The sequence below is a fragment of the Cygnus olor genome, chromosome 5, assembly GCF_009769625.2.
Source record: "Cygnus olor isolate bCygOlo1 chromosome 5, bCygOlo1.pri.v2, whole genome shotgun sequence".
Classification (NCBI taxonomy): domain Eukaryota; kingdom Metazoa; phylum Chordata; class Aves; order Anseriformes; family Anatidae; genus Cygnus; species Cygnus olor.
This window is the reverse complement of record NC_049173.1, coordinates 55,381,219-55,393,707: the sequence shown is the minus strand read 5'-3', so window position 1 is coordinate 55,393,707 and position 12,489 is coordinate 55,381,219. Positions and strand designations below refer to the sequence as shown.

General features: G+C 39.3%; 1 protein-coding gene across 1 annotated transcript in view; it reads right to left on the bottom strand.

Moving 5' to 3' along the window:
* Positions 1-416: 416 nt before the first annotated feature.
* SLC6A5 (solute carrier family 6 member 5) overlaps positions 417-12,489 on the bottom strand; it is a 31,810-nt gene continuing 19,737 nt past the window's right edge. Inside the window, exons 13-15 of the mRNA XM_040559669.1 lie at positions 7,624-7,724; positions 4,718-4,885; positions 417-2,586 (exon numbers count right to left, since the gene is read on the bottom strand). Coding sequence (XP_040415603.1) covers positions 2,431-2,586; positions 4,718-4,885; positions 7,624-7,724 — 425 coding nt within the window. The 3' untranslated portion in view covers positions 417-2,430. The remainder of the gene's footprint in view (positions 2,587-4,717; positions 4,886-7,623; positions 7,725-12,489) is intronic.

Here is a 12,489-nt window from a genome sequence, read left to right as displayed (position 1 = left end):
CCAATTAGACGTGGGGGCCAAATTTCCATTGTGTCAGAGTATGGCTTCTCACACCTGCCTCTGCCAAGAAAATAAGAGGCAAAAGAATAGTAACACCCTTATTAAAACAGCTGGCAAAGCCAAAACAAGGGGGCAACAGCTTTAAGGCAGAGAAACTCACAGAAGGGTCCCATCTTGCTGCCCTGCGAGACAAGGAGCGGCAGAGCCCCTGGGGCAGAGATTCAGGGGCCAGCCCAAACTGTGGCAAAATCCATCCTTGTCTCGCTCAGTGACAACCCCTGATGGCATTCCGCCTGTCCTGCATGAGGATTAAAGGTCTCCAGCAGTGCCTATAACTGGCAACACTAATTGCCCCGTGAAAGAGGAAGTTCAGCAAAATGATTAATATATTTAATATACATATATATATACACACACAGAGAAAGTAAGTTGATTTGTGGAAGTATTACGTTAAGGTTTAGTTTTTGCTTTGTTTTCTTCAACAGGATGAAACAACACAGCTACTGATCTACAGACACACATTAACTGAGGATTTACCTGAGACCCTGTAATATGCAGACAGACAGACAAAAGAACAGGATAGAAACAGTCCCCTGAAAGGAAAGAACATTTATTGGCTACTACAAGTGTGTGTGGGGAGGGAAAACAGGCTAAAACTACTCTAAGCTCACCATCTCTACACTGGTCGATAAGATACTTATAGGGACATAAAACATCACTAATACATACTATGTGAACACTGATCACTGGTAAAAAATATCATATCTGTATGTATAGGATCTAACAAGATCGTAAAGGTTACAGTTGTGCCAATTATTGAAGATATATTTTTCTCCCTCATTCTAGTGCATTTACAATAAAAATGGGCTAATTTTCTATTCAGATAAATAAATGTGCTCCTAAAAAGCTCTATTTTTACTCTGCCCAGTAAGTAACAACTATTTGAGTCTAACATTCATATTGCCACGTATCTGATGTCTAAAATGTAATGATTTAGAATGTCCTATCGCTCTTCAGTGTTACCATGGCCGTATAATATATCGTCCTCTCCCTCCAGCCCTTGCATTTTGTATATCTAATGCTGCATCCATGTTGATAACTGCATTTGTTAATTATTGTGGGGTTTTTTGTTTCTACATGATGAAGGCGTTCTAAATGGAAAAACATAGAAAGAAAACTATGTACATTCCAGAGGATACCAGTTTGAAGAATTTACGTGCTATATATATAATATATAGACAACTGGGGTTCTGCTATTTCCCCGTTGGTTGAAAGAGAAGAATACATCTAAAGGTTGTGTAAAGAGAATGAATGGGGAGTAACAAAGCTGAACAGCACATCTAACTTCTAATAACTGCTGTCAGGTGGTAACCAGACTACACTTACCACTGTAAGAATACAAAGTTAGGCACAAATTATATGATGGCTTCTTGAGGAGATACTGTAAACAAAAGCAGAGAAACAAGGAAAGCTATGTTCAAAAGTATTGGAGTTCAGTGAGTAAAACCGCAGTAGCACTTCAAGTACATACAGTTTGCCAGCGGAGCCAGGTTTCGGACACATGGTGTAACTGAGTCATTTCCAATTGAAATGACAGATATCAAATTACAGAAAGAAACGTATGACAGTACTTTCAACTGATGCCCATAATCCTGTCTGGCATGCTTTCTAAACCACTTATAGGTTCAAATACAGTTTACCCCAATCTCAAATGATTTTTTTCCTAAATTTTGCTTTTTTTTTTTTTCCTACTCAAAAACACCAAACGGACCATTGTGTTTCTGTTCTGATCCCACATATTGCCTACTGGCATGCTATTTAAAGGGTGTCTGCTAGTCCTCAGCAAGTCCTCAAAGTTAGTATAATTCATACTTACACAAAAAGTGTGTGACAATGAGTCAAGGCCTGCTGTCAGTGTAGACAAAGCGACTCCACTTATCACAACAGCCTCATGCTGGACTCACACCAGGGCTACAGGAGATCTCCTCCTGCTCTCACTTCCATCCTGAGAGCTGAACCTCCCATTGATTACATGGGTAACAAAAACAAAATCCTAGTCCCATCTTTGGCTGTTACAAGGATGCTTGCATGAAACTGGTCAAATTTTGCACATAATTTCCTTTAAAGTTTTTTCTGTTGTTTTTTTGTTTGTTTGTTTATTTACATATAACCTGAAAAATACTGGTACGTAACCCACTGTGCAACATGCTTTTGCTATTTCACCCAAAACAGAATGAGCGTCACCTGCACCTGGAAGTGGTCTAGATAGGTCTCCCTATGGCATGCAACAGTCAGTCCTACTTTCCTAAGCAGCCACTTTCAGGCACTGTGGAAAAAGAAGAAAAATAAACAGGAAAAAATGGCGGGGAAATAAATTGGAAAAAATAGCTGAAAAGGCTGACAATGTTATTGTCACCAATGTAATAATTATTAGCATTGGGTCCCCAATTCTATATCCTTCACTGGCAGTTTAAGTCCCAGGGAAGATGTTCCCAGTGGATCGATCATATTCATGTAACGTTCACCACGGTGCTTGGCCAAAAACGGGCCCCAGTCTGGCTGCGGAGAGCACACCAACTTGAGTCGCTGCAATGTTAGAGAGAGAAAGAAGAGTCTCATTTGAAGTTACTGAGCAGAATTACAGTGCGGAAGAAATAAGAGGAGGCTCATTTGAGGTTATTGACAACGACCCTGCAATGCTCCACTGCTCAGTGTTTGTTTTGCACAAAGTTTGCAAGATTAATAGAGGATAAAGTGCCCAGATTTTAATTATACATTCTCCCTCACACCACATGAGGGGAGCTCAGACCTACTGCTGCAGATTGCCAGGCTCAGTTGCTGAAGGACATGTGCACAATTACTTAGCCCAATTGTCTAAGCAGTGGGTAACTGCATTAAAATAATTGGATTTCTGTTTAGCATATTTCCCAGAAGTATACAAATGACCAAAAAGTAGTACAATGCTATGAACAAACAAAAATTTTAATTTTGAGATGACAAACTATTTCACTTCTACTTGCAGCAGAAAGAAAGAGGAGAACGTTAATCTGGCAAACAACCAAAATCTTCTCATCTTTCCGCTGATTTTTTTTTATTGAATATATAATATGATTGGCTATTTACAGATAAAAAGGAAAGAAAACATATTTCTGATGACTTAAGCGGGAACAATTATAGGTTTATTACCTAATAAAGTGAATCAGGCCTCTCTATCAGTTATTTTAATCTCTGCTTAATTACCAGTTTGCAACCCTTACCTCCCAGATCAACCATAATAATTTTATGCAGCAGACTCCATGTTCAAAAAATACTGGGCTAGGGCTGAAATAAGTGCAGCAAAAGCCCCTTCAAAATAGATCAGACTTTTTGGTGTTTCTTTGGGTGCACTACTGGAGGGACAGTAAATAAAGCATCCTATTTTTTGAGGCATTACATACTCCCGTCCCACACAGGTGAGTTGGAAGATTTGAAGGAGAGCTATTTATCTCAGTAAGAGAGACTTATGAATAGATGAACAAACAAGTCTAATTTCATATCAGCTCATTTCCAGTAGGAGTAGTTATCTCTCCTGCCCTATGTGCTCCAACATGCTCTACACAAGGGCTGAAAGCTTTAGACAAGTGGCCTTGTTGCCTAGTGCCAACTGTGTACTTGGATGCTCTCCCCAGGGTGTCCTGCCATTTAATATTAAACTCCTTTGCTCTGTATGAAATGGAAAAACATGATCTTCTCCCTTAGGCATTGTAGCGTGACATATTGAGAGACCAAGAGATTATTCTATTTTAGTACATTTTCTCTCCTTTCCATCTTTTAGGCGTATAACAGCCCCGATGGATTTTGCAGGAGAGCTGAACTGCAAAAACTGCTATGAAAAGAGGAGATGACTGTCTGTTCCTTATCCCAAGGCGGGAACAGCACAAGCAGCATGCAGCGAGGAGAGGGCACAACTGAGAAAGCCTCTAAGGCCACAAACAAAAGCACTGAACTTCTTCAGATGACAAGGTGAAGGCAATGAAGGAGTGAAATGCTGACGTGGGAAAGACTTCTCTGTGCTGCAGCCCACAAGGAATTGGGGAGCCAGCAGGACAGGAACACTCGTGGAGAGGCAGTGGTGGCAGCAGCTGCAGTGCTGGGCACAGAGAAACAGAGCAGAAGGGGACCGCCACACTTTCGGAGTGGTGTGGGGAAGCAGCATGGACCTGCTGCATACCACAGCATAAAAATAAAATGCCACCTGTTCTTTTGTTTTTCAAGCCCAGGTGCCAGAGAGGAACAGTTTATTCAGTCAGCTAAGGTTTATAATAACTCGTTTGAGCTGTAGAGCATGATGTCTTTTCATCTTTCTTATTCTTGGATGTCATGAAGCGGCACAACCTTCTGTAACGCCTGCCCCCCGCATGACTTTGCAAAAAGGCTGGCAAAGCTAGGAAAACAACTTTCTTCCACTGGCACCATTTTCAGGGCTTATGAAATTTGTGACTTCTTCTAGTTCTCATAAAAGCAATCACTTAACAATTTAGGAGCATTTTGTTGAGGAATAGGGAATAGAAGGTCTGCATTTTAAATCAACCGAGCATCTTTTTGCAACACAATAACTAGCTTACCAGAAAGCAATCTTATCACCATTAGCCATTCAATATTACAAAAATCAATGTAAAATAAAACAGACAGTCTCCTGTGACCATATTTTTAAGCAGCAAAAAGACACAAGAATTACCTCAATAAACTTGCCCGGGGCTAGATGCATTTTTATCACAAACATAACTGGGATCCAAATAACCGAGCAGGCCAGCATCAGCCATCCAAGCACCATTGACCAGCCCGGGTAGTGGTAAGCTCCGTAAGTCATTGGTTCCCATTGGTAAAAACTGAAGCAAAGAATAAACTGGAAACAAGGAAGGAAAATAAATGTTTGAGTAAGGAAAACAAACCTGCTTTGCAGCACTCAGTAAGCATTCACGCACATAGCTGCTCTATGTGGAATATAGATAAAAGTACATGAACCTAGGCAGGGTGCTCTTGCCAACTGTAACAAACAGGTCTGAAACTGAATCTAATGAGCTTTGTGGAAATCCTGCAAAACCCCACAAAAATTACCGCATTTATGGCAGAAGAACTGAAATTAGAATCTTGCCCCTAGAGTAACAGGCTTTATTACATGGTCTATTGGCAGTTTTACCTAATGTAATTATGCTAAGTTAGTCCATTTCATTTACAGTATGAATAGCAATACATCTGCTTACATTTGTGCATAATTCAGTAACTTTCGGGAAATGCCTGTGCTAACAATAATTGCACGCAGAAGATTTATAGCAGTATAGCTAGGTGAAGGCACATATAAAACGATCAGTTTTATTTCCAGATATGTGGAGTAATTGTAAGTCTAATATTAGACTATACAAATGTATCAAATATTAGCTTTACAGAGGCCATAATAGAAAAAAATGTATTGGTCGGGTTTGCTTTGTCCATTTCCATTCCACAAAAATTGAATTATGACTGATCAGTCTCAAATTATTTCTTACCCTAAGTTGACTAAATATTACAGTTTGAGGGAACAGCAACAGAACATGCAAGCTTGACTGGACCTCGTTTGCTTTCCAAATTTGCTTTCCGTAAGAGACAACATAATTTCCTATTCCCTAGTTGTGATTACTGGCAGTAGCTAAGCGTGCAAGTCTGATCAGTAAAGTAACCAAGTAATTTGCAGAAAAGCCTTATAATTCCCCTCAGAAGTCTAACAATGGTTCTAAGACAGGATCTTGAAAACAGCCATTGGAAGAAATCAGAGAAAAAAACATGCACACATCTTCATTTTAACAAGGCCCTCGAGAAAACATATGTTCCCATTTACGCTGTGCTAATACTATTGATTAAACTGAGCTACGCCTTCAAACTTTTCAAAAATGGATTCACAAACTATACCTAAATGTTGCCAAAATCAAAGAACAGTCACCGACACATAGGTAAGGTTGATCTACCTCTTTTCCACACACAACACCACTGCACTTGAGTGATGACAACGAACTGGTCAAGAAAATCTGCACAGGAAGGTACAATACCTGCATTAGGCCTGCTGGAGAAATTCTTCTCAGCACAGGAAGTTTCTTTCCCTCACAACTCAGGATCTTGTTGAGTTAACCAAAAACCAAAAGAAACCAGTCCCTTCACACAGGTATTCCTTTTTCAGTTTTCAGAAGAAATTACGTCACTCTTAAATTGACAAACACTTGAAAGAAGTAACTACCTACCCAAGCGGCCTCTATTTCAGGATAGATGGCTATCCTGAAACAAAGACTTACCAACAAGATCTGCTCAAGAACTACAAACACAGGAGCTTTCCAGCACGTAAGCTGAGGCCCAACCTCTCTGAACAAAGTGACTGCAAATGACTAAACGACAAAATCAGTCACCATTTTGCGTCTCTACCTCACCCAGTTGACATCATACTCATCGTTTCAAAATGTGAGTCCCTTCAGGAGCTCTAGTATTTGTGCTTATCTTGCATATTTACATCTATGAATACCTGTATGAAGTGTAGCTCCCTGTAAAATAATGAGGTTTCCGAGAGAGCTAAAAGAACTATTTCATTCTAGTGCCACAACATGACACAATCAAGGACTGTATCTGCATTTAGAAATGCAAATTTAGGAACGCTGTGTTAGAGCACCAGACAGGAACCACACAGCTGTTACACTTCGAGGACTACCTGAAGAAAACGTGCTTGGGTAAAATTGAGAGCATGCCTTCTTTTAGATTCAGTGGAGCTCTAGATCTGAAGTAATGCATTATTCTAGACTGCGATGTGGAAATACCATATAACACATGTATTACTGTGGTGTTATATTGCTGCTTTCCGCCCCGCTGTGCCCCGCGGGCCGTGCAGTGCCGTGCGCGCAGGCCGCAGCCGCTTCCCGCAGTGGCGCAGCGCCACCGCCCGGCCCCGCGGCCCCGCCGAGTGCAGGCCGCCTCGGGCCTAGGCATTGGGAAAGAAAAGCTCCTTTTGAAAAAGGATGGAGGGAAAGAAGAGAGAAACTGCGGGGCTGATTTATAGGCGTTATTAAGAACGTAAATATTTCGACCTCTGCAGAAATAGCTCCATCTTTGCAAGCAAGATCACGTCACTCACATTGCCACACAAGTCTTTCCAAAGCCTGTCTCTTAGATTAGTTAAATGAGTCCGTAAAATGTTTTTCCCTAACTAGGATTGTATGATTCAACCTGAGAAGAGAAAGGAAGATTATGTCACTTTCTCTCTCCCTCCACACATATTTAAGTGTATGTGTAAATATACCTGTATATAATAAATACACACACTTAAATACTACACACAGACATGTACAGAACAATGAAAAACTGCAGGCATGCAATGGCACGCCATCCCAGCACTTTGTACAGATGGAAAGACTACAATAGCAGCATTTGGAGACTTACTGTCCCTCTCTACCAAAATACCATAACTTAAGCTCTATTTCATCCACTACAAACATACAAGAACACGTTCAAATGCACGTCTATCCATGTACGTGTACCCAAGAGGTCATTACTACCATTCAGAAACATCACAGACAACCAAGAAACAACAACATCTTAGAAGAAGACATTCACAATGTTTTTGCTTACCGTTAAGATAGTAGGGGTCACGAAAGCCCAACAGACTCGCCAGAATTTACTTGGCTGGAATCCAATCATCATTTCTATATCTTCACAAAATCTTTGCAATCCTGTAAGCAGCGAACGTAAATGCAATTGTGGGGGGGGTCAAAGCAAACAGCTGCAATTCGCAACACAGCTTTTGTGATTTTCCTTGTGTCTAATTACAATAACAAATCCTGATATGTTTGTTGAAAACTTCAATGAAAGATCTAACCACAAAGTAACAAATGACACCGTTATATTGGGAACCATTCAGATAAAATATTTACTTCCTATGGAGTAAAAATAAAAATAAACATGAAGACCTTTTACACAGAGATTAAATGTATTACATACTGAATACATCTCAGACTGAGGTACTGATAGCACGTGCTGGTTAGCTGCAATTCTATGCATCATTGTTCTATTTCACTGTAAAGAAAAACCTTATTAATTTTAAAATAAACTATCTATGACCTACATACACTATACATGGCCATTAAAAACTGCCAGCTGCATACCTGTGTCAGCATAGGCAATATCTGAGCTTCTTTATACCAACTATGTGACTGGAGTATGATTATATCACTTAACATTGGAAATGATAATGTCCTGTTATTTTTCAACTGATGTTTAAGCAATACTTAGAACTATTAGAGAGCACCAATAAATATTTAAAATTCTATTTAATGTTATTTGATTAAATGGATTGACTGACATGTTAATTCTTCCCATTATTGTATTGATTGTACCTGTGTAGTTACTTGAGTTAATAAAATGCACAGGATTGGAAAATGCAATTTCAGCCATTTCTGCAATTAGCTCCTTGGTTATGCCATGCGACTGGAAAAGGCATGCTAGCCCCACTGCTGCCATTACCCACCTAACAAAAGCCAGCCTACATTTCAGTCTTCCTCTGCATAACTGTTTAGGTCAGTAGCCCCTACTCACTAGCACATCCATTAGTGATTTCCCCAAAAGTAATAAAAATGAAATTGAAGCCTGCTCCAGCTTTTCTAACGGTGATGAGAAGCGGGAAGTCTGGGGTCCAAGGCTGAGCTCGCCCGTCACACAAACATTTCAAACCCGGCCCAATTTTATTCGATAAAACAGGTGATTGTCTCTGCCATTTAGATTTTACTCAGCATTGTACTACAGCATTTCATCTAACTTGTGTGATGTGGAGACAGGGATGGAGCTTAAATATTCGAGAGAAGTCATTCGGTAAGGGAGGAAATACTCGGAAGAGAAGTAATAAACCGCTTTATGTTCTTAATGCCCTTATAGTCAGTCACTGCAGCTGCTGAATTTAAGAAGGGATAATCCCCAGGCTTGATCCACCTAATTTTGAAGCCTTTCTGTTGATACGGAAAAGAAATTAAACTATCCACCTGACTGTTCTAAGAATTAAGAATTGATGGACCACCACATAAAAAGTAACGACTCCATGTTCAGTATCTTCTGATGCACCTTTAAGAAAACAACAGGGCTAGGTGCTAGGACAGCCCTAGAACCGAGCTTGGGGGGGTGAGCACAGAGTAAGCCAGCATAGGCAGATATCATACAAGAAAAAAGCTAAGAACAGTGTTATTTTAAGAAATAGAGGAGAAAAATCTCAAAGTTAAACAATAAGGTGGTATTGCAAGATCTGCATTTGGGGAAAGAAGTACAACCTGCAGCGGATATGAGATCAGAAAATTAATCCAGAGGGACTGTGATACTTCTTCCCCCTCCCGCCCCCCACTGTCCCTTCTTGCTGCTGCTGCAATGGAGGTATACCTCATTGGATGGTTACCATGGGCTTCTGCCTTCAAAATTTGAGCAAGTTCTGTGCAGATCTGCACAGATTTGTCTGAAACTCCAAAAGAAAAGATAGTTCCTTCTTGGAATTGTTGGCAGATATTGAGCTTCAGGTATTTTTAAACATTAGCGGTTCAGGAGCCAAATGTATGTAAACAGATACAGAGATTACACAGTAGGCATCTATTTCTCAGTGAATGATTGAAAATAGATTCAAAAGTTCCACAGAAAATTGCAAAGGATGCTTCAGTTAATAAAACACTGATTAAATCTTAGTGGTTTCCCTTTCAGATCAGTCAAGCCTGTTGAATGACTTTTGTAAATAAACAATATGATATTCCATATTTCAGTTTCCACTCTCAAAGGTAGTATGATACATTCAAAGTGCTGCAGATATAAAATCCATTAAAAAGTGGAATGCAAGCTAAGACAGACATCTACTTGAATATTCTGCCACAGGTAAAACATTGAGAATTACTAACATACTCTCTACATATACACTGCAGCCGTTACCACTCACTCTGATGACGAACCTTCCCAACAACAGACTGTCAAAAAACAGGTCTAGAAGGAGCACGAATAAAGTTAAGGTAATGCATTTTCAATTTCAAGCAGTTTCCTACGGTGTTTCACTCAAGCACAAAGATCTCTGTATTTAGCTTTGCGTTGCAAAATGCAGCAGTGGGAATTATGCTGATGATTAAATTAATACCCAGAGCTGTAAGCTATTCTTTACCAATCATACATCATAATCTAAACAATCAGAGAATAAACATCTATAGCAGCATGTGAAATAAAGAACTGCATTTGACTGGATAATGTAGCATTGACTCTACTGAAAAATAAGTGATTGCAAGAAAATAATCAAGTGTGCCTCTTTTTAATTTAAAAATCTCAACCAGCTCAGCAAGTGGAACATGTAACAAGAGCTAAAGACAGATTTATTTCATCATAAAAGCGCCTGCCACTATTATGCCAACCTGCTTGCTACAAAGAGTACAAGCATACAGAGAAAGGTGTCAGTGGAGTGTAAAACAAGCAATTGTCTGAGCTTGAAAATATATGATACCAATTTTAAGCACTGCTTGAAAGAATAGAACAAGAGCAGCAGCTTCATTTGTATTTGCAACATGCAAATCACAAATATACAAGCTGTATATAGATTTAACGTGGTAGAAGTAGCTATGATACATTAGTCAAGTGGATAATGACTGTAAAATAAATCCTTCATTTTTTGTGCTAAGAGTGGAAGCTCTTTAGTGTAATAAAAGGTTAATTCCAGGTAATAATCTTTGAAATCATTTAGATCAAAGACTTGACTGGCATCTGTTGATTAACAATCAGCTGGTACACAAAGCACAGAGACAATGATTTGCAATTCATCAAATCTTTGCCACATCTGATTATTTTCAAGTAATATGTAACTAAAAAAAAAAAAAAAAAAAAAAACTCCTCCACTAAAGTCCTTCCTTAGAGTGCTGTAACTCTTCTGTATTATGTTATGGTTTTCATTCAAACTATAAGCAATATTGAACGCATTGGACAAACCAGGCACTACCCAGAGCAATTTTGTTTGCAAATCTAATAAAAAGTTGTTCCATAAAGGCAGGTTTGTAGCTATTCTGCCACTCAGTGTTCAGAGGAGGAATAGAGCCAATATTTCCTTCCTATTTATCTTCATACTTATTTAAGAACATGCAGAACAAAGAAATTCCACAGATCTAAGTAGCTTTTGAGCTATTTAAAAATATTCTATGCAAGGAATTTTTAGCTTGCACCATGATGGCAATGGCTTAGAGGGAATGATCATTTTGACACAGACTAAACAATGCTACTGACAACACTGGAAAGAAGAGGGACATCAAGCACTTTTAGCATAGCATTGTTCAGACATGCTCTCAGCAAATGGATGAGGAGGAAGAAGGAAAAAAAAACAAAACCCAAAACCTTAACTCTTCTTGAGCATTCCCACTCACCATCTCTTACAGAACAGCATTAATTTTAAGCATGCTGGGAAATTGGTCGGAACAGTAACCAACCTAATCTATCAAGCAACACATACCCCGTGATATTTCCACAGGAACAGGTAAATGCTAAGCCTTGTGGAAACTGGGAGGAAGGAATGTGACAACTGTGCCTATCTTCATGGAAACTGAAGAACAGAAAAGCAATGCAACTGGCCAGCAGCAATTTCCAGACCAGCCTTTCTGCTCTATAATCCTCAAAAATCTCTCTCTTCACTTCAGGAGATATCTCAAAGCATTACACTCAGGTCCTTTGAGTAGACTGAATGTAAAGCTGACAGCAGTTAGCAATATCATCTCACTCACAGAGATTACACTTCTAAACCCATCTCTAATTAAAATACTTGCATTTCAGGGACCTAAAAACCAAAAAGCAATTAAATCGACCAAAATATGAATGGTCTAAACCATTTTTTTGCTTTCTGTTTTGATCTTTTTCATTGTCTTGTAACATTCCCTCCCTAGGTCATACCTGAAGTACCTTTACAACCACTTGAGCCCACTAACAGGATTGGATATCACCGGAGATAAAATACGCTGCTGCATTTCCATGAAATTTGAGACAACAGGAAAGGACAGATTGCCTGTCCTTTCCATATATTCATTCCTCAAGGAAGAGCAGCAGATGTTGCATGTTTTGAGTTATGCCTGATTTTTCATACATTTATATTAGAGTAGACTCTACAACATCAGTAGATTTAAGTATCCAGTGCACAGGACTAAGGCCTAAGATCATCCTGATACGTAAACGTCTTCAACAAAAAATCTCAGAATTGTTTAAAACTAGCTGATAGAAAATATAGTGTTCATTCCTGGCCATAGCAACAGCAGAGACAGCTTTATCTTTGTTTTCTCTAACACCAAGGCTCAGAACTTCTTTCACTTTTGAAGGCAAGTCTTCGGTGACACCAACGTACTCCAGACATAAATTAATAACCTGTTATGTAAGGAAATCACTGTATTTCCTACTACAATCATCTGGGATCCCACATTTCCGAGAATCAATTTCCTTAAAGCACTGAGCGTGTTT